Here is a 22,932-nt window from a genome sequence, read left to right as displayed (position 1 = left end):
CGTGTTATTTACAATAATCAACTACGGGGGAATTTCTACTGGGGTAATTTTCACATAACCTTGCAGTTTCCATTACAGTTCAATCTGTTCACTTCTGTGAGATATGGCATTCACCCTATTACATTTATATTCTACCAAGTTTCCAAAGGATATAAGGCTAATACAATGACATAAATATTGTTAAAATAGCTAGGGGTATGGACTCTATTGCCCAAAATATTTCAACAACACCTTCGACATATATGGAACCAACGAATCAGGGGACTTGGCTAAAAAACAAGGGAGTTAAAGCGAATAACAACATTATTAAGTAGTAAGACTTACATGGTGAGGTGATATCATAGGTTACAATCGTACTAGCTTAGGATAATTACAATTTATAAACATGGTCTGGAAGACGAGGTTTGAGGCAGACTTCAAGCGGTGTGGCTTTAAGGTTGGTTATTCCTAAACTCTCAGTCATGTCGACAACTTCATCAGATATAGTTGAGATATCGAAACCATGGAGTAAATTAGCTAATGTAAACTGAGTCATCTGCAGGGCAAAAGATATTCCAGGACAAATTCTTCTACCACTTCCAAAAGGAATAAGGTCAAAATTTTGCCCTCTGACATCATAATCCTTGTGAGTAGTAAGAAATCTTTCGGGGCGAAAATCTAAGGGGTTAGGCCACAATTCAGGGTCCCTGTGTATCTTGTACATATTGATATAGAGTTGGGTGCCAGTAAGGATCTGATAACCACCCACTGTACAATCCGCGATGGCCTCTCGAGTCAATAGTGGTGCAGCTGGATATATCCTCAGGGATTCCTTCAGAACAGCTTGTAAGTAGACTAATTTCTTGAGGTCTGATTCATCGACTTGCCTTTCTTTGCCCACGTAATAATCGATTTCAGTTTGAGCTTTTTTAAGAGATTCTCTGTTATTCATTAGCAAAGATAGTGTCCATGTTAAGGTTACCGCGGTGGTGTCTGTTCCTGCTAGTAGCAAAGCCTGTTAAAAAATTGAGCAAAAATGTTATTTTTATGATTATTGACACTAAACTGGTGTAAGAAGCAACAATTTGATGAAATCAGTAATATGAATGTGACAAAATAAAATTCATTTCAAGGATGCAACCAGCCTATGCTATTCTGTTTTCGCTTATAATGATGCTTGGACTTTGTTGCGAAGCAAGAATATATCATGTTTTATCTATCAGTCTGTTAGTGTAAAGGTTAAGTGCTTACCATGCTATTGGCTTTGATGATTCTATCTGCTTCAATTCGCGAAGGGTTATTCAATCCAGTGTCGAATATACCAAGCATTACATCAATAAAGTCCTGTTTTTCTTTCCCCTGATCTTTAGAAAGTTGTCTGGTTCTATGCTCATCCAACCAACATTGAGCTACATGATCGATTTCCTTTGCGACTTTTTTCATAGCTTTTTCATACCCTCCAATATCAAACCACCTCAAATATGGAAGAGCATCAGCAGGAACAAAGGCTCCTCCCAAGTCGAAAAAGTCCCTCAAAGCCTTTATGCACCTGTTATATTCTTCCTCACCTTGATAGAACTCCTTCAAGGACTTTCCAGCTATTAATCTTACTGATGTATTTAAATTTATGTCACTAAACCACTGTTTCATGTCCACTAATACATTATAATCAAAGTCAGGACATGATTTTTTCTTGACTAAGAAGCTTTCATGTGTACCTTTTATGACCGATCTTACCTCAGATAATCGAACATGTTTTAACATATCTAGCCGATGACTGGACAGTAGCTCAGTCACGACTATCTTACGCATCTCACGCCAGTAAGGGCCATAAGGGCTGAAACCCATCATAAGAGAGTTGTAACCCAGATGCTCTATAAAAGTTGTGTAAGGCCGGTTTAAGAATACTTTGTCATTGGTGTATAGGCACTCTTTAGCCATCTCTGCTGTGCTCACAATCAGGGCTCGGTGGACACCGAGCCTGATCATGAAAATTGGACCATATTTGTCTGCTAAATTTCCCAAAGAAATGTGAGGAAGGCTTCTTCCTAGAAGAGGTAGATGGCCAATGAAAGGCCATGAACCAGATGGTTCGGGTGGGTTAATTTTGGCTGTATCACGGTAAGTTTTCCATCTTATTAGACAGTAAAGGAATAAAAAGAAGCCAAAAATTGTCGCGGCTTCAGTTGACAGTAGGAGCTTGATGGGGCTGTGTAACTCCATTCAAAGTTAGCTGATTCACTTTTCTGGCCAGATCTGATGAGATTTTTGTTGTGAAAATTTATGGTGCTGAAATTTTGCCACAGATTTTACTGGTAAAAATATCTTATGAATTGGTTGTCGCGGTATCATTTCTGGTAGCCTGGTAGGTACTCTGATGTCCATGACAGTCACTAATCATATTTCAGACGCACTAACACATATTTAGTGAACAAAAGTCTGTAGTATTTTCGTGAACGTAACTTTGTATACTTTAATTGGTAACATTGCATTAGTATTGGAAAAAGGATTAAGCAATTGACATTACTGCAATATGCCTAGTGAATGTGAATGCTGTAGATGTTCAAGTACACTAATAAGATGTATGTCTTCAGAGTCATTTGATGTAGATAGGTGAAGATGGCATGAACGGCTAGGGAATTATAACACTTTAGCAAAAGATTAAATTTTTATTGGATGTTTTACATGAAGTAGTAAAGTTTGTATGTCTTCTGAGTTCCGAGTCATTTTCCTTTGAACAAATAGGCTACTAAAATTCGCAAAATATGTTGATTTCATTAGCAATTCTTAATATGATTTCATTTGCTCTTGTATCACATCAATATTCCGAGTACTGTACTAACTTTCAGAAATGGAAATGTCATATAACTTAACTAATACTATACTTGGTAATCTTTTGATTGACAAATTTTCTAAATCACCCTTATAAAATGCAGCTAGGGACAAAAAAATTACATCACAAACATGATTTCACTATGGTTCAGCTCATAACGGGTTTAAGTTGTGAATTAAACTTATTTGGTTTGCGGTTTGAAGTAATTTTGAGACTTTCACAACGATGTAAAGAACAAGTTCTCCGAGTTATCTAAAATTCAGAGATGACAACCGAGTTCAAACCTTTAAGAGTCGAGCTTTGACTGAGCCGAGCTTTGACTAAGCGTTGACCGAGCCGAACTCGAACTGTTCACGAACAAACTTGATTTATTCTTATCCCTAGTTTACTTGTCTTCTTTATTGTTTATTATTAATTTTTTTTTATTTTACAACAAGTTTATTTTTTTAATAATGAAAACACTAACTTATTATTGTGTAATATCTATTGATAAATACATTTATATTTATATACATGATTTCTTTATATGAAAAAAATAATCGAGCTTGTTCACGAACTTTCGAGCCGAACTTGGCATAACTCAGCTTGGCTCGTTAAGGTCTCGAGCCGAGCTCAAACCCAAGTCGAGCCACCACGAATCGAGCTTTGACCGAGCTTTGACCGAATCGAGTTCGAATAGTTCACGAATAGCTCAATCTCATTATCACCCCTACTCCGAAGTAAGGTAATTGTTAGCTAGACCTTCTAACCAAACACTCAAATCCATTTTCAGAGTAGAAAGGCACCTTTACCAAACATGCACTTAAACTAGTGTAGTCAATGACGGATCCAGGATTTTATGAGTGCAGAGTCACTGCCAACCATTGAACGATTAAGTTCTCCACATTCCAAACCCCTAAAGCGGAGGTTAAATATTGCAAGGCAATCAACAATCCAAGATAATTAAACTAAGTAATTGCATATTTATTTATCACAACTAGTAAAATTGAACAAAGAGCATACCCAATTTGTGGAATAGTGTTTGTCAAAAATATTACAAGGCTACTAGTTGCATAATATTGCTTTGTAGCCTCCAAATTAACAGGAATCATGGTCACAAAATTTCACCTAATTTGGGTCCAAAGTTGACGAATTCCTATAAAATTTGATACTCCGTATACCCATATGAAATTTCTTGTTCTAATTGACAAAATGTAAAATTGAGATTAATGGGTGATCTAAATTGCAAAAAATCACAACCAAATCTGACCAACAAAATTAGAAATACTTTGACAAGACTTGGTTAATCAAAGAACATCCCTTAATGCCCTTACAAAATTACCTATAACAGTATTGCATAAGATAATTTAAATTAATTTTTTGATGTATATAATAAAATACATGTACAAAATAAAAAGTGACAATTATTTTTTAGGTAATGCTATATGTAGTCCTTAGGGTTACAAATCAGCATTAAATATATTTTCTTATTTGGTAATTCGTATTAGTTTAGGAATGTATAACAAAATCACGCGCAAACCAATATAATTAATGAAGCTATTTTATTTATGCTTTCTTTTTTAGCTTTTTATACATACCTTATATTATTTTCCATTTTTTTTAAAAAATAAATAAATAAAGTGTTTGGATTGGGTTTTGATCCCGGTACTTGTAGGAACTGTGGTAATGGGAATTAATTTGTACTTTCATACTTTGTACTCCCTCCGTGTTTTTTTAAGTGATACATATTGACCGGCACATAGTTTTAGGCAATTTAATTGACTTAAATAAAATAAGAGGTAAGTGGGTTAGTGGAGTATTAAAAAATTGTTAAAGAAAGATAGTGGGGTTAAAAGTTTATTGAAAAGTAATATATGTGAGAGGAGAAATATAATAAAAAAGTAGTAGTGGGTTTGGGTGGGGACCATGAGAGGAGAGAGATATAATATTTTAATGTATTGTTTTGCCAAAAAAGGAAATGTATCGCTTAAAAAAACACGGCCGGAAATGGAATATGTATCACTTAAAAAAACACGGAGGGAGTATATTGCAGTATACATTAAAATGTTCCTTTAGTTATCAAATTAAACTAAATTCATTCTCATTACCACTATTTATAAACGGATTATAAATGAGCCGTAATCCCATAATCTATACTTAGTATTTAAAAAAGCAAACCAAAAAAGACATATGTCATCATTCTATTACACTTCCCTATCATCTTTTTCAACTCAATGTGCCCCATGTCCTTATATATTTTTTATTTTTAATTATACAATTCTTTTTAACTCTTTCATTAAACACTTTATCTTCATCTCCCCTCTTTAATTCAACCTTTTTATTTTCTCTCTTTGATTTTAGTCCCTCCATCTTCTTTCTATTAAGTCTCATTTCAAATTAAAGTTCCAAAATTTTAATTTCTTTAATTATGTTTTCGGTTACATATTACACTCATAATTATTTATTGGTATTTCCTCACTCATCTCTCAATGCAATTTTCTATGAACAAACCGTGCATTGCACGGGCCAGAAGGCTAGTTATATATTAGTAAATCAAACAACTAAACAAGTGAATTGAATTAGTATTGAGCATTGAGCAATTATTACCTTGTCGAGCCGATCCGAGCTGGGTGATCCTTTCATAACAAATTAGGGTCCACGATTTTATTTATAGCCGATTCTTTTAGCTTTGCAGGAGCTTTGATCTTAGCAGCGGCAGAAAGCTTCGTCTGTTTGTAGTTGTTTGGAAGAATTGGAACAATGAGAAAATTACAAGTTTTAATAAGCTTTTGTTTATCAAGGGCAAAATTGACATGTTTTTAAGTAAAAAGATAAAATCGCTACGGGTATTTGCTAATCAGTAATCACAAATTATGTAAATTTGAAGATCAGAGCTTTTTCAGTGCGGTAGGCCACATGGTGCGGCAGGGTTACTTGTATTCTAGGTTACTTGTTTCTGGAGTTACTTGTATTCTGAGATTACTTGTATTCAGGGGTTACTTGTATAAATTACTTGAATGGGTTGAGTAACACCTACAAGTAACCCCGGACCAAAACCTCGTACCAAACCAATAACACCCTACAAGTAACCACTGACCAAAACCAGTAACACTCATACAAGTAACCCCATAATACAAGTAACACCTACAAGTAACCCCTGACAAACACAAGTAACACCCATACAAGTAACCCCAGAATACAAGTAACACCTACAAGTAACCCCTGACAAAATCAGTAACACCCACACAAGTAACCCCAAAATACAAGTAACACCTACAATAACACCATACAAGTAACCCCTGCCGCACCATGTGGCCAGCCGCATACAAAAATTTGTATTTGAAGATTGTTTATCAGCCTAATTAATGGGGGCTTCTCTTGAACAATGCTAGTAATGCCACAACCTTTTTTGTTTTGATTAGTTTCCTGGTGTACGACCCGTGCGTTACTCTGGGTGTTAGTTTAAGTATTTTTATTAATATTAAAGGGCTTTAAAGAATTTTTTAATTGTTATGACAATAATAAATAGTTTTGAACAATTTTTGCTATTATTTCTAATAGGAAATTTTGACAATTACCACCATCTGTTATGTCCATTTTAGCAATTACCACCTTCTATTTTTTTTTTTTGAAAATTACCACCTTCTATTTTCAAAAACATCCAAAGTTACCACCTTCTTGTCCCCCAACTACCACGTGACTTCATTTTGGGCCCATTCTTTCCCTTCCCTCCTTATTTCCCTCATATTTCTCATTCCTATTTGGATTCTCATCTCCTCTTTTACTTTTTTTTCCCCCAAACCACCAATAATTGTTCGTCAATTTTGATTTGGAGGAGTGAATTGAAGTGTTTTTGATTGTTTGGGGAAAAAGAAGTAAAAGGGAGGATGAGAATCGAGTTAGGAATGAGAAATGTGAGGGAAATAGGGAGGAAAGGGAAAGAATGAACCCAAAATGACGTCACGTGATAGTTGAGGGGCAAGAAGGTGGTAACTTTTGATTTTTTTGAAAATAGAAGGTGGTAATTTTCAAAAAAAAAAAAAAAAAATAGAAGGTGGTAATTGCTAAAATAGACATAACAGAAGGTGGTAATTGTTAAATTTTCCTTTCTAATACAAATATGTATTTATATATCAGAGCTTTTTCAGTGCGGCAGGGCCGGGATACTTGTATTCTAGGTTACTTGTTTCTGGAGTTACTTGTAGAATGTTACTTGTATTATGGGATTACTTGTATGGGTTATTTATATTGTGAGGTTACATGTATGAGTTATTTGAATGGATTGAGTAACACCTACAAGTAACCCAAGACCAAAACTTCGTACCAAACCAATAACACCTTACAAGTAACCCATGACCAAAACCAGTAACACTCATACAAGTTACTCTATAATACAAATAACACCTACAAGTAACCCCTGACCAAAACCAGTAACACCCATACAAGTAACCCCAAAATACAGGTTACACCTACAAGTAACCCCTGACAAAACCAGTAACACCCATACAAGTAACCCCAGAATACAAGTAACACCTACAGTAACACCATACAAGTAACTCTTGCCGCACCATATAGCTAGCCGCATATAAAAATTTGTATTTATATATTTATGTACATAGACAGAACATGGTTAGTTCTAACTTAGATGTTAGATGGTACAGTAATAAGTTGGTCAATGAGATGCACATGACACATTGATATTTTTAGGAACGTTTTTTTAATACTTTCTCCATTCTTTAATATTACACTACTTGCTTTTTAAAAAAATTTCACAAATATTACACCATTTCATTTTAGGACAAAAAATTATCTATGTTCACACTGCAAATACCCAATATACCCCTAATTTTTCACACTTAGGCCCTGTTCTCTTCACCTTAAAAAAATAATATTAAGTAGAAATAATTTCAGTTCAGTAAAAATAAGTTCAGTTCAGTAAAATTAATTTCAGTTCAGTAAAAATAATTTCAGTTTAGTAAAATTCAGTTTTCTTAAAGAAGAGTTATAATAGAAAATCAGTAAAAATAATTTCAGTTCAGTAAAAATAATTTCAGTTCAGTAAAATTAAGTTCAGTTCAGTAAAAATAAGTTCAGTTCAGTAAAAATAATTTCAGTTCAGCAAAATTAAGGTGAATCAAACAGGGTCTTATTCTTTAGTTTATATATTAACATCACATGGACACTTTTGTATTTTACCTTTCTCTCTGTTTCAATATCCCACCCACCAAAATTATTGTGCCCAACTTGAATGATATATAAAGTATAGATTTGCAATTTACTCTCATTTGACTGCTACTAAATGCTTGCCCCTAACCCCTTTAAATTGTGTTGAGTAAAAGGCAATTGAACATGAGAATCGAAAGAAATGGATGTAAAAAAGAGGAAAATCTGTCACTGAGCTACACTGGGATGACATTTTCCGCGCCACGTGAGCGCTTGTAAAAGAACAAAGTAACCCTTAAAACACTGATCGGGTAACCTTCTTAACAATGATTGAGTAACCCCTATAACACTGATAAATTAACCCTGATGATCGACTAACCCTTATAACACTCAAGAAGTACCCTCATAATAACTGGCCACACCATGTGGCCAGCCATGTATAAGAATTTGAGTTATTTAGTTGTAAACACGAAACATATATTCCGTAATAAACCATTTTCTTTAGATGAAACATTTTCTTAAATGAAAAGTTACATTTTTTTAATGGAAAATTATTAGAAAAAACATATAGCAAACGTTATTGTCAAAATAAACCTTATAAAAATATATTGGCAAGTTAAAACCTATTTTTTTTTTTTTTTTTTTTTTTTTTTTTTTTTTTAAGACAACCAAGAACCTTTATTTCATTTATCTACCCTCTAATTCAAAGAGGCGGGCCCTCAATAAGAGGTCCAAGCTATCACAGGCTGGCCACATCGTGTGGTCGGCGTTACTCGATTAGCAGTTACTCGAGGTACTTTTGACCGAGTAACCCCTCAAGTAACCCCTGACCGAGTAAGCCCTCGCATATCCCCTGGCCGAACCCCTCAGGTAACGCCTGACCGAGTAACCTTTCAAGTAACCCTCTAGTCGAGTAACTCGAGTAACCTGGCCACACGGTGTGGCCAACCACATATAAAAATTTGCCTCGGGGTACTCCTTTTTGACAAAAAGGCCGGGCTTATAATCCTTAAGGGATCCGGTTGAAAACAAAATTTACGGATGATATAATTTAACATGACTCAATCTCAAATGACCAATCCAACCCAATTAGACCAATCTGAACCCGAATAATGACCCAATAATTAGCAAATTTGTTTTTGCTTGAATTTGTCATTCCATCCAAGTCTCATAGTTCTCCCTGATCTAAGCTGAAATTTAAGGAAGAGGCAATGCATTACATTATTTGTTACATTACTGTTTAAATGTATTTTTTATTTTTTTTGGTGAAAAACTGTTTAAATGTATTTAACAAGTTGTAATTATCGTTTATCACGCTGAAACAAAAGTCAATACAAATGCCAATAATCCTAATTTGCTATTCAAAGAAACAAAAAGTACACGCATCATCATGTTAAAAGATGTTTCTTCGCAACTAAATATCATTGGCTAATAAATTATTTAATAACTAAACATCATATCATATAAACAAGGAATACATTCATACATAGAACAATCTTATTGATAAGTTGTCAGAAAGAACAAAAAAAAAAAAAAAAAAAAAACTCTAAATGCAAATGGAATTTAACTTTGGACTGCCCGTTCAGTTCCCTACTGAATCTGCAAGCTTTCTTGCCTTAATACTATTTCTTTACTGCCTGTTTCGACGAAAACAAAACAGAAAACTCCCTGAACCATCTAGTTCATGGCCTTTAATAGGCCATCTTCATCTTCTGCAAGGACTTCCTCAAATAGCCTTGGGGAAATTAGCAGATAAATATGGTCCAATCTTCATGATTAAGCTTGGTGTACAACGAGCCTTGGTCGTGAGTACAGCAGAGATGGCGAAAGAGTGCTTAGCTGGCGCCAATGACAGAGCTTTTTTAAATCGCCCCCAAACAATCTTTGTAGAGCATTTGGCTTACAATGGTGCTATGATAGGCTTCAGTCAATATGGTCAATACTGGCGTGAGATTCGTAAGTTTACCACTATCGAGTTATTGTCCAACCATCGAGTGGAGATGTTTAAAACTGTCAGGGTCTCTGAGGTAAGATCGGCCATGAAGAGTATATCTACTGCTAGGTCTGAATCAACTGACATGAAACAATGGTTTACTGATGTTAGTATGAACACTATAGTAAGAATAATTTCGGGCAAGTCAATGAAGGAGTGTTACCAAGGGGAGGAATATAATAGGTGTGTGAAGGTATTCAGGGATTTCTTCGAGTTGGCAGCTGTATTCGTCCCTGCTGATGCACTGCCCTTCCTGAGGTGGTTTGATTTTGGAGGGTACGAGAAAAAAATGAAGAAAGTGGCAAAAGAGATTGATCGTATAGTCGAAAGGTGGTTGGATGAACATAAAAACAGAAGAAGGTCCAAAGAGGCACAAGGAAAGCTAGATTTCATGGATATGATGCTTGGTATTTTCGAGACTGGACAGGAAACCACTTCCAAATTCGAAACTGATACAATCATTAAAGCCAATTGTACAGTGAGAACTCTTACTCATTTTTGAAATTTTTGTTTCAATTGATAATTCAACATTATTAATAAGTATGATAGGATCTTGGATACTCTAATTTTCTGACAAGAACAAAACAGATTACATCAGAAGCATGCATGTTTTTCACTATGGCTTAGTATAGTTCTTAAATCATTATGTGGCCTGCAATTTGAAGTAATTTAACTCCGTTGATTGGTACAATTGGGAAAATTTAAATAAAAACAGGACTATAAACTTAAAGCAGTATTATCTAATTGTTAAGTTTCAAACCTTGACACAAGTTAACATCTGTGTTAATTGAATGACTCATACTTTACTAACCAAGAAAGGACTTATTGCTTCCTAATGATGTCAATTTTAACAATCAAGAGTAAGATATATGATATATATTCTTCTACTTGGTAGGCTATGATTTTAGCAGGCGCAGACACTACAGCAGTAACCTTAACATGGGCACTGTCATTGCTACTCAACAATAAACAAGTTCTGAAGCAAACTCAAGCTGAACTCGACACCGTGGTAGGCAAAGAAAGGCAAGTGGAAGAATCAGACCTCAAGAATTTAGTCTACTTGCAAGCAGTTCTTAAGGAGACTATGAGATTATACCCTGCAGTGCCACTTTCAGTCCCTCGAGAAGCCATCACAGACTGCACTGTCCGCGGTTACAACATCCAAGCTGGCACACAACTCTTTGTTAATCTATACAAAATACAGAGAGATCCACAAGTTTGGGAAAAGCCTTTAGATTTTCATCCTGAAAGGTTTCTCTCAACTCACAAAGACATTGATTTTCGAGGCCAAAATTTTGAATTTATGCCCTTTGGAAGTGGAAGGAGGATCTGTCCTGGTATATCTTTCGCCCTTACGGTCATGCAATTTACACTAGCTAATTTACTCCACGGATTTGACATCTCGATTCACTTAGATGAACCTGTTGATATGACTGAGGGTTTCGGAATAACCAACCTCAAAGTGACACCTCTTGATGTCATCCTCAGGAATCGCCAACCTGAACACCTTTATAATTAGTCTTTATTTGTGTGAAGTTACATACTACCTCCGTTACATATTATTTGCAACGATTTGACATAAAGTAGAGAGGAAATCTAATCATTGCAAATAATATGTAACGGAGGTAGTATGTCCTGTCATTAGTTTACTGAACTGCTAATATTCATATACTTTCAATTATTATGTATGATCTTTTAAGATTGACATCCTTGTATGAACCAGCTAGTTTGAATGCTTCTTTCATTGCATATTTTTTATTTTTATTTATTTATTAATTTTTTTTATCGCAGATTTTATTTCTAATGTCATGGCAAAAAGTTGATCCCAAATTCTTATCAAATCATGTCATGTTTTCCAGAAAAACTACAATAGATCACCAACATTTAACCCCACTACGAGTCTACAAATCAAATCAACTAAAGAAAAAAAATCTTCAAAATATATCAGCCACCAAGTATGATTTTTCTTACTCTGTTGTTAGAATTGCACTTTGCACATTTTTGTTTAAGAGTGAAAAATTAAACAGTATAAACTATTTACAACAAAAATCTAAATTCAGAGTTTCAGACAGCTAAACCAAATAGAAAAAAGCTCTGAATGGAGTTTCACAACCCCATCAAATTCTCGGTTGAAGCCGCCACAGGGGTGCTTGCGTTCATACTAGTCCTTTACTGCCTAGTAAGATGGAAAATGAACGATAATAAAACTAAATTTGATCCACCTGAACCATCAGGCTCATGGCCTATTATTGGCCATTTACTACTTTTAGGAAAACTCCCTCATGTAACTTTGGGAAAGTTAGCTGACAAATATGGTCCAATCTTTATGATTAAGCTCGGTTTCACACGAGCATTGGTTGTGAGTACAGCAGAGGTGGCTAAAGAGTGCTATGGTACGAATGACAAGGCATTCTTAAGCCGGCCTCAAAAAATATTTGTAGAACACTTGGGTTACAAATCGGCTATGTGGGCTATGGGTCCATATGGCCAGTACTGGCGTGAGATGCGTAAGATCACCACCATCGAGGTCTTATCCAATCACCGGATAGTGATGTTCAAAGACGTCAGAACCTCTGAAGTACGATCAGCCTTAAAAGTCCTTTCTGATGATTGTAGGATGCAGGGGAGTTCATCAGTTGAAATGAAACAATGGTTTAACGACGTAGGCTTGAATATTATGGTAAGACTAGTTTCGGGGAAGTTGTTGAAGGAATTCTACCAAGCTGAGAAATGCAATCAGTGTGGTCAGGCACTCAGGGATTTCTTCGAATTGGCAGGTGCATTTGTTCCTGCTGATGCACTTCCCTTTCTAAGAAGGTTGGATATCGGAGGGTACGAAAAGAAAATGAAAAAGGTTGCAAAAGAAATTGATCAAGTAGCACAAATGTGGTTGGAGGACCATAAGACAAGGAGCTCGAAAGCGGCAAAAGAAATGGATTTTATAGATGTGATGCTTAAAATACTCGAGATAGAACAAGAAAAGCTTTCCGAATTTGATGAAGATACTATCATCAAATCTGCTTCCATGGTAAGAACTTATTTATATTATAGATTTGCTCATACTCGTTAGCAAAATTTGATAGTAGCGAAACAGGATTGATCTTTTTTTTTTTTTTCCCTTCCATGTTCCATTCATTAGACATTGATTTTGGCGGGATCAGACACGACATCAGTAACACTAACATGGGCACTGTCATTGCTACTCAACAACAAAGATGTCCTGAGGAAAACACAAGCTGAACTCGACAACGTGGTGGGTAAAGGAAGACAAGTCGATGAATCAGACCTCAAAAATTTAGTCTACTTACAAGCAGTCCTCAAGGAGGCAATGCGACTTTACCCTCCAGGGCCGCTTTCAGTCCCTAGAGAAGCCATCACAGACTGCACCGTGAACGGTTACCACATCCCAGCAGGTACTCATCTCTTTGTTAATCTTTACAAAATTCACAGAGACCCTCAAGTGTGGGAACGTCCACTAGACTTCGACCCTGAAAGGTTTCTGACGACTTACAAGGACTACGATTTTAGAGGCCAAAGTTATGAATTTATGCCGTTTGGAAGTGGTAGGAGGATGTGTCCGGGTGTTTCGTTTGCCCTTCAGGTATTGCAATTTATGCTAGCTAACTTACTCCATGGATTTGAGATTACGACTCCATCAGATGAACCTGTCGACATGACTGAGCGATTTGGACTAACCAACGTCAAAGCCACACCACTTGAAGTTGTCCTCACACATCGCCTTCCTTACAATCTTTATTAGTAGCTATGATATTGCAATAAATTTTGATCTTCATTTGTGTAGCATTATCAATGTTTTAACATTAGCATGCTGTTTTTTTTCGCAGTTGTCAATAAAGCTATTTTGTGAATAGTAAAACATTCATAATGTTGCAAATATTAAGAAAAACATATGGAATATCTTTAGTGATTTTTGATTTTTTATAATTAAGATAAAACACATATGTGGAAATGAATCTTATTAATCATGTCATCTTAAAGTATACGTACTTTGATTTACTCTATATCAACTCTTTATAATTTTTATTGATTCTTACAATTGAACTCATGCATTAACAAATATGAAAATAAAAGTAAGGAAATTATTAAGAAGTATAATAAGTATGAATCAGTTCAGGTTAATTCCATACGTTTTATAACACTCACTCTATCCTATAACATAGTTCTCATCATCAATTCCAATTATATATTATGATAGAATTCTAAAAAGTATGACAAAATTTTCATTAAAATATACCAAAAAAAAAAAAAAAACATAATCATGTGATATATTGTTAGATTCAATTCATCGCAACGTATAATTTTATATATAATATCAACCTTTTATAATTTTGGCTATTACGAAATCATAAAATTTAATGCTTAAAAGTACGTATTGAAGACCGTGTTAGTGGAAATCGTCACTATAATATGCAGAGGGAAAGAGTGGTAGTTAATTTTATTGGATTGTACCACTTTTATTCTCTAATCATATTTGTTAGCATGTCATTATGCAGATACATTTTTGAGGTACCTATTTTTGAGATTGGCAAATAACGTGGTTCAAAAACTGCTACTGGTTTCATTCAAACACATTTCTAGCATTAGTGGCATAGTTGGATTAGTTGGAAGTGGTTGTGTTGGGAGTTTATCATATATCATGCATTGCTTAGTGTTAGTTTGGCTCTATAACAAATTTGAAAAATTCTGTGGGAAATGCAAGCCAAAAGTTTTCATATTTAGTCATAAAGTTTGAGTTTCCTAGCAGTTCATGTATCTTTATCTATCTATTAAATGACACAAAGATTAGAAACTTTAGACCTATATTTATGTAATTTTCTAGCCTCACACGTCTTCTTATTAGTGTTCTTGGTAACATTCTCATAAATAGTCATATTGCAACAAATATAGTTGCTTAATCTGTCATTATTCAATGTAATGTGCAGTTGCGCTCACGAAAGTAATACATAATTTGATAGTTTATACTACCATTCTCATATAATGTGTTTGTCTCATACCTCTAAAATGTGATGGTGACCATCATAGGACACCAAGATACCAATGAGCAACGATCGCTTCAGTCTTTTTATAAGAAATGTTATCACTACAATTTGTAAGATGATTTAAATCTAACATCAGTCCACAAAAGAAATTCACCTAGAAATGGAATTACATAGCCCCATCAGTCTATCAGCTGTTTCGGTAGGCACAAGCGTGCTTGCATTCATACTATTTCTTTGTTGCTTAGTAACACAAAAAAGGAAGACTGATAATCCCAAGCGAAACCCACCACAACCATCTGGTTCATGGCCTATTATCGGCCATCTACCACTTCTAAGAAGAGGGCTTCCTCACATAATCATGGGGAATTTAGCAGATAAGTATGGTCCGATTTTCATGATGAAGCTTGGTGCCCACCAAGCCTTAGTTGTGAACTCATCAGCGATGGCTAAAGAGTGCCTACTCACTAATGACAGAGTATTTACTAGTCGGCCCTGCTCAGCAGCTGCAGAGCATTTGGGTTACAATTCTCTTCTACTTGGATATAGCCCTTATGGCCCGTACTGGCGTGAGATGCGTAAGATAGTCATGTCTGAGCTCCTGTCCAATAATCGGCTAGAGATGTTAGAACGTGAAAGAACATCAGGGGTAAGATCGGTCATAAAAGCCATATATGAAAGTTATTTAATCAATAGAAAATTAAGTCTAAGTAATGAAAATAATTTCATAGTAGACATGAAGCAATGTTTTAATGACATAAGCAGTAATACTTCAGTAAAATTAATTGCTGGAAAGTCACTGAAGGAGTTTTATCCTAGTGAGGAAGAATATAATAGGTGCACAAAGGCGTTGAGAGATTTTTTCGACTTGGGAGGCGTCTTTGTTCCCTCTGATGCTCTCCCATTTTTGGGGTGGTTGGATATTGGAGGGTATCAAAAGGCTATGAAGAAAGTCGCAAAGGAAATCAATCATGTAGCTCAAGGTTGGTTGGATGAGCATAAAGCAAGACGGCTCTCTAAAGATCAGGGGAAAGTAAAACAGGACTTCATTGATGTAATGCTTGGTATCGTCGAAATTAGACAGAATGATCCTGTATTACTTGAAGCAGATAAAATCATCAAGGCCATTAGCATGGTAAGTAGTATTAATGCACATTAAAACCTTTTTTTTTTTTCTTTTTGGGAATTTGGTCAGATACAGCATAATCCTAACCATCATTATAGGTAAATAATTGCAATGGAGTTAAAGATATGTTAGCGACGCAACAATGACTAGTGTTAAACAATATAAGTGATAACAGAATGTACATAATGCATCCTTTTTGTGCTTTATAACACTAATTTCATCAAATTATTACTGTACTTCTTAAGACACTTGATGCAAAAATTTCAAATAATTTGGTTGCATTGATCAACTCTTAATAGGCAATGATACTAGGAGCAACAGACACAACATCAGCAACCTTAACATGGGCATTTTCATTACTATTGAATAACAGAGAATCTCTGAAAAAGGCTCAAACAGAGATAGACAAACAAGTAGGCAAAGGCAGGCTAGTCGAAGAATCGGACCTCAAGAAACTAATCTACCTGCAAGCTGTACTTAAAGAGACTATGAGGCTATACCCGGCTGTGCCACTAACACAACGCGAAGCCATTACAGATTGTACTGTAAGCGGTTACCAGATCCTTGCAGGGACTCAACTCTTTATCAATATTTCGAAGATACAAAGAGATTCAAATCTGTGGACTGATCCATTAGAGTTTCGCCCTGAAAGGTTTCTTACTAAACACACAGAATGTGATGTCAGAGGACAAAACTTTGAGCTAATTCCTTTTGGAAGTGGCAGAAGAAGTTGTCCTGGAATAACTTATGCTCTTCTGTCCATGCAATTTACATTAGCTAATTTACTTCATGCTTTCGATGTATCGACTATATCTGATGAAGCTGTCGACATGACTGAGGGTTTTGGAATTACCAACTTGAAAGTCACACCACTTAAAGTCGTCCTCAACCCGCGTCTCCCGGACCACGTTTTAAAACTGTATTAATCCTAGAATGGTTGTGGATTCATTGCCACCAATAGATTTTAAATGTACTTGTCAAACTAGTAATAATAAGATTCTGTCATCATGCATTGCGCGGGTCTTACATTGAAATTATGATGAGTATGAGGATGACTTAAGTGATATCGATTAGGTGGGATGAATTTGTACAATATACACTTATCACCAACAATGCAGGTCAAGGTAATTGGTTATCGGATTTTCGCCTTGGGAGTAATGAGAGCAGAGAAAAGACTTTGAAGGATTTGACAAGGAGAGAAAAAATGTTCTTATTAGTGATAATGATAATTGACATCTACAGATTCAGATATCTTAGTACTACTAACAAATTATACCACATAGTAGATAAACCGTCAAAATTTGACCAGTTTTTTGTAGTATACAATGTTCAAAATGTACACCAATTGTCAAAAACTAACATGCATAATTTACAAAATTTCAAATGAATTATTTCTTATTCTCCACTCCAATCAAATGAGATGATAAAAGTCATGAAAATAATCATTTTTAGCTCTAAATTCGCAACCCCTTGGCAAATCGATCATGTCGTGTTCCCTAATCAAGCTAATGAACATAACAATATAACATGGAACGGTATTTAGTTATCAGGTAGATACCAAATAATATTAGCAACTAAAATCAAAGTTGAGACCACCAAAGAAATTTTATGGAGTTTCATAACCACATAAAGCTTCCGGCTGAAACCATAAGCGTGCTAGCCATCATACTAGTCCTTTACTGCTTATTAAGATGGAAAAACAACACTAATAAGGCCAGAAAAATGCCACCCGAACCATCTAGTTCTTGGCCTTTTATTGGCCATCAACATCTTCTAGGAAGACTTCCTCATCACATAACCTTGGGAGAATTAGCAGATAAATATGGTCCAATTTTCATGATAAATCTTGGTGTCAACCGCACCTTGGTTGTAAGCACAGGAGAGATGGCGAAAGAGTGCTTAGGCGGTACCAATGGCAACGTCTTTGCAAATCGGCCTATAAAATCCTTTGCCAAACTTGTGACTTACAATGCTGCCATGTTTGGCTTCAGTCAATATGGCCAATACTGGCGTGAGTTGCGTAAGATTGCTACCATTGAGCTCCTGTCCAATCATCGGATAGAGATGTTCAAAGATGTAAGGATCTCAGAGGTACGTTTAGCCATAAAAGTCCTCCATGATAATTGTCAGATGACAGAACTATCACCTTCTGGTTCTGCATCAGTTGACATGTCAGAGTGGTTAAAAGACTTAAGCTTGAACATTATAGTAAAGCTAATTTCAGGAAAGACTTTGAAGGAATTCTTCCAAGGTGAGGAGCATAATCGGTGTAGAAAGGAAATCGAGGATTTCTTCCACTTGTTAGGTGCGCTTGTTCCTGCTGATGCAGTTCCCTTCTTGAGGTGGTTCGATATTGGAGGATATGAAAAAGAGATGAAAAGGGTTGCAAAAGAGATGGATCGCGTATCACAAAGATGGTTGGAGGAGCATAAAAAAGCAAGAAGCTCTAATACGGCACAAAAAAATCAGGATTTTATAGATGTGCTGCTGAGTATGTTTGAAACAGAACAGAAAATGCCTTCTGAATTTGATACAGAAATCATCATTAAAGCTACATGTATGGTAAGTATTTGTATGTATGATTTCATATTTATCAGTTAACAAATCTTGATTAATTTTTACAGAAAAATAATGAGATCAATATTTGTATATATGATTTCATATTGATTTATTAGTTGTTACAGATTGAAATAAATCAAAATAAGATTAATTTTGTGAGAAATGATTTAATTAAATTGTTTTCTCCTAGATGATGATATTAGCAGGATCAGAAACCACATCAGTGAGCTTAATATGGACACTGTCATTGCTACTCAACAATAAAGATGTCATGAATAAGACTCGAGCTGAACTAGACACTGTGGTGGGCAAAGAAAGACAAGTCAATGAATCAGACCTTGCAAATCTAGTCTACTTGCAAGCAGTTCTTAAGGAGAGTATGCGACTTTACCCTGCTGGACCACTTTCAGTCCCTCGAGAATCCATTACAGACTGTACCGTGAATGGTTACCACATCCCAGCAGGCACTCAGCTGTTTGTGAATATTCACAAAATACAGAGAGATCCAGAAGTGTGGGAGAATCCATTGGACTTCCAACCTGAAAGGTTTCTGACGACTCACAAAGAGTATGATGTTAGAGGCCAAAATTATGATTATTTGCCTTTTGGAGGTGGTAGAAGGATGTGTCCTGGTATATCCTTTGCTCTTCGAGCCATGCAGTTTATCATCGCTAATTTAGTACATGGATTTGAGATCTCTACTCCATCAGATGAACCTGTCGACATGACTCAAGGTTTTGGACTAAGCAACCTCAAAGTTAAACCAGTTGAAGTCATCCTCACTCACCGCCTTCCTCACAACCTTTATTAAACACACATTTAGACCTTTTAATTTGAGGAGCACTATATGTATGTTCTGATATTAGCATGCTAGCTATTATTAGCATATACGAAGTATTTAATAAAAATTTCAATGGCTTCTATGTATTCATATCAAATTTAATTTCACTGCTCCTATTCGATCTACTTCTACTCTTTACGTAGTAGCTAGATAATAGTAATGAGTTTCAATTTAGACAGGACCTGAAAGGAGTCATGTTTTACTATTTTAGTAGCATTAAGATAAGTTCTACCAATTAAGTCTTTTTTTCCTTTATCGAATTTGTGGAAAGGCACACTATAAACATGATTTGTCATACATCAATATAATTTCATGTAAAGTTTTGGAAAATTTGAAAAATACCTCCAAGTAAAGTAGTGAATTTTGACATTACTACCTCAAGTTTTTTTATTTAATTGTACCATCTAGCTTTTTCCAAAACATTTAAAAGTACCGCCACTTTTCTGCGTGACGTCATCATGGGTCCCACTTTTTCATTTTCCCTCTCTTTCCCTCGATTTCCCCTATCTTCTCCCCTCTTTCTACCTATTCATCTTGCAAATTTGATTTCAATTATAGCATTTTTGCAAATTAAGGTATTAATTTCTGCAATTAAACCTTCAACGAATTGAATTGATTAGTGTAAACCAGTTTTTCATGTCTGTTAATTCAGACCTGGCAACTGAAATACTCTTCATCGCTGATCTTACCTCAGATATCCTGACATGCTTAAGCATCTCTACCCGATGGGCAGACAATAGCTCGACAGTAGTAATCTCACGCCAGTATTGGCCATATTTGCTTAGCCCAACATGACACCATTGTAACTCATATGTTCTACAAAGATTGTATGAGGACGGTTTAAGTATACTTTGTCATTGATGCAGCCAAAGCATTCTTTCACCATCTGCTGTGCTTATAACCAAAGCTCGGTGGATACCAAGCTTAATCATAAAGACTTGACCATATTTATCTGCTATTTTTCCAAGGTTATGGACAACTTACCGTGATACAGCCAAAATTAACCCACTGGAACCATCTGGTTCATGCCCTTTCATTGGCCATCTACCTCTTCTAGGAAGAAGCCTTCCTCATATTTCTTTGGGAAATTTAGCAGATATATATGGTCCAATTTTCATGATCAAGCTCGGTGTCCATCAAGCCTTGGTTGTGAGCACAGCAGAGATGGCTAAGGAGTGCCTAGGCACCAATGACAAAGTATTCTTAAACCGGCCTTACACAACTTTTATAGAGCATCTAGGTTACAATTCTCTTATGATGGGTTTCAGCCCTTGTTGAAACCCATTGTAGCCCACTTATGAGTGTCCCACATTGGAGAAAGAGGTGAGATGGTTTCACTTTATAAGGTAGAGGAGTACCTCCTACTATTGCCAATTGGTTTTAGTATGGAAGCTCCAAAGCCTTGTTTGTGGACCTAACTCTCCTCCTCCTTATTCGGGTTGCCCAGGCCCATTTCGCATTGTTTCGAAATTTAACAGCCCTTATGGCCCTTACTGGCGTGAGATGCGTAAGATAGTCATGACTGAGCTACTGTCCAATCATCGGCTAGAGATGTTAAAACATGTTCGATTATCTGAGGTAAGATCGGTCATAAAAGCTACACATGATAGTTTCTTAGTCAAGAAAAAATCATGTCCTGACTTTGATAATAATGTATTAGTGGACATGAAACAGTGGTTCAGTGACATAAATTTAAATTCATCAGTAAGATTAATAGCTGGAAAGTCCTTGAAGGAATTCTATCAAGGTGAGGAAGAATATAACAGGTGCATAAAGGCTTTGAGGGACTTTTTCGACTTGGGAGGCGCCTTTGTTCCTGCTGATGCTCTTCCATATCTTAGGTGGTTTGATATTGGAGGATATGAAAAAGCTATGAAAAAAGTCGCAAAGGAAATTGATCATGTAGCTCAAGGTTGGTTGGATGAGCGTAGAACCAGACGGCTTTTTGAAGATCAGGGGAAAGAAAAACAGGACTTTATTGATGTAATGCTTGGTATATTTGACACTGGATTGAATAACCCTTCGCGAATTGAAGCAGATAAAATCATCAAGGCCAATAGTATGGTAAGCACTTAGCCTGAACACTAAGACTGGTAGATATACATGATATATACTTGCTTATAAAGTCCAACCATCATTGTAAGAAAAAATAGAATAGGCTGGTTGCATCTTTTAAATGAACTTTTGTCATATTCATATTACTGATTTCATCAAATTGTTACATCTTACACCATTTTAGTATCAATAATCATAGAATAACATGTTTGATCAATTTTTTACTAGGCATTGCTACTAGCGGGAACAGACACAACTGCGGTAACCTTAACATGGACACTATCATTGCTAATGAATAACAGAGAATCTCTGGAAAAAAGCTCAAGCTGAGATAGACTATCACGTGGGCAAAGAAAGGCAAGTCGATGAATCAGACCTCAAGAAATTAGTCTACTTACAAGCTGTTCTCAAGGAATCCACGAGGATATATCCAGCTGCACCGCTATTGACTCGAGAGGCCATTGCAGACTGTACAGTGGGTGGTTATCATATTCCTACTGGCACCCAACTCTATGTCAATATGTACAAGATACACAGGGACCCTGAATTGTGGCCTGACCCCTTGGATTTTCGCCCCGAAAGATTTCTTACTACTCACATAGATTATGATGTCAGAGGGCAGAATTTTGACCTTATTCCTTTTGGAAGTGGCAGAAGAATTTGTCCTGGAATATCTTTTGCCCTGCAAATGACTCAGTTTACATTAGCTAATTTACTCCATGGTTTCGATATCTCAACTATATCTGATGAAGCTGTCGACATGACTGAGAGTTTAGGAATAACCAACCTCAAAGCCACTCCGCTTGAAGTCTGCCTCAAATCCCGTCTTCCAGACCATGTTTATAAATTGTAATAATATCCTAAGCTAGTACGATTGTAACCTATGATATCACCTCACCATGTAAGTCTTACTACTTAGGCCCTGCCTGGATTGACGGAAATGGGCCGGAATAATTTAAGGCTTAATAATTACTGACCATGGTACACTGCCTGGAATAGGGGGAAATAATTTGGGCTGAACATTTTACCCCCAAAATGAGGGTAATACATTACCCAGGTCCCCCCTAGGGTAACAATTCAGGGGTTAAAATTTATAACCCAAACTTCATCCCTTTCACATTGTACTGATTGTAGCCGCTCACTCATTTTCTCTCCACTATTATTCTCTCTCTTTGAAATTCCTTTGTATTTTTTTTTTTTAAAAAAAAGTCATATTTCCTCTGTATTTTTTACGGGAATTTCCTCTGTATTTGGTTAATGATTGTTCTTATCATCAACTTTGAATTTTTTATTTTTTTTATTTTTGAAGAATAATCGAATTCGAAGTTTGACACATTCGTGAATTGTTATTTGATACTTGATCTGTTTCAAATGAATAATTTAGTTTCAAATTTATAAGATTATTTG

At 35.8% G+C, this 22,932-nt stretch overlaps 3 protein-coding genes and 3 pseudogenes across 4 annotated transcripts; 5 read left to right on the top strand and 1 right to left on the bottom strand.

The window, feature by feature from the left end:
• Positions 1-370: 370 nt before the first annotated feature.
• Positions 371-2,202, bottom strand: LOC145610830 (cytochrome P450 CYP82D47 pseudogene; annotated as a pseudogene).
• A 7,308-nt stretch (positions 2,203-9,510) lies between these two features.
• LOC145612503 (cytochrome P450 CYP82D47-like) lies at positions 9,511-11,466 on the top strand. Its single transcript, XM_081667862.1, has 2 exons — positions 9,511-10,425; positions 10,843-11,466. Exons 1-2 carry the CDS (start codon positions 9,511-9,513, stop codon positions 11,464-11,466), a joined length of 1,539 nt encoding a protein of 512 aa, XP_081523988.1.
• Positions 11,467-12,045: 579 nt separating this feature from the next.
• Positions 12,046-13,707, top strand: LOC145612572 (cytochrome P450 CYP82D47-like). Its single transcript, XM_081667921.1, has 2 exons — positions 12,046-12,975; positions 13,087-13,707. The coding sequence occupies exons 1-2, from the start codon at positions 12,046-12,048 to the stop codon at positions 13,705-13,707; spliced, it is 1,551 nt and encodes a 516-aa protein (XP_081524047.1).
• Positions 13,708-15,107: 1,400 nt separating this feature from the next.
• Positions 15,108-16,996, top strand: LOC145610829 (cytochrome P450 CYP82D47 pseudogene; annotated as a pseudogene). The gene is made up of 2 exons (XR_014106309.1): positions 15,108-16,079; positions 16,370-16,996. The product of XR_014106309.1 is annotated as a cytochrome P450 CYP82D47 pseudogene (transcript).
• A 682-nt stretch (positions 16,997-17,678) lies between these two features.
• On the top strand, positions 17,679-19,440 carry LOC145612576 (cytochrome P450 CYP82D47-like). Its single transcript, XM_081667923.1, has 2 exons — positions 17,679-18,632; positions 18,820-19,440. The coding sequence occupies exons 1-2, from the start codon at positions 17,679-17,681 to the stop codon at positions 19,438-19,440; spliced, it is 1,575 nt and encodes a 524-aa protein (XP_081524049.1).
• A 666-nt stretch (positions 19,441-20,106) lies between these two features.
• On the top strand, positions 20,107-22,378 carry LOC145610828 (cytochrome P450 CYP82D47-like; annotated as a pseudogene).
• The last annotated feature ends 554 nt before the right edge of the window (positions 22,379-22,932 follow it).

Source organism: Chenopodium album, chromosome 24 (genome assembly GCF_948465745.1).
Source record: "Chenopodium album chromosome 24, dcCheAlbu1.1, whole genome shotgun sequence".
NCBI lineage: Eukaryota > Viridiplantae > Streptophyta > Magnoliopsida > Caryophyllales > Amaranthaceae > Chenopodium > Chenopodium album.
Note: the sequence above shows the minus strand (reverse complement) of the source record. Positions and strands in the feature narration are given on the sequence as shown.

Coding starts and splice junctions, on each gene's coding strand:
- LOC145612572 (XM_081667921.1), top strand. CDS start 12,046: ATGGAGTTTCACAACCCCATCAAATTCTCGGTTGAAGCCGCCACAGGG. Junction 12,976..13,086: donor TCATCAAATCTGCTTCCATG/GTAAGAACTTAT, acceptor TCCATTCATTAG/ACATTGATTTTGGCGGGATC.
- LOC145612503 (XM_081667862.1), top strand. CDS start 9,511: ATGGAATTTAACTTTGGACTGCCCGTTCAGTTCCCTACTGAATCTGCA. Junction 10,426..10,842: donor TCATTAAAGCCAATTGTACA/GTGAGAACTCTT, acceptor TCTACTTGGTAG/GCTATGATTTTAGCAGGCGC.
- LOC145612576 (XM_081667923.1), top strand. CDS start 17,679: ATGGAGTTTCATAACCACATAAAGCTTCCGGCTGAAACCATAAGCGTG. Junction 18,633..18,819: donor TCATTAAAGCTACATGTATG/GTAAGTATTTGT, acceptor GTTTTCTCCTAG/ATGATGATATTAGCAGGATC.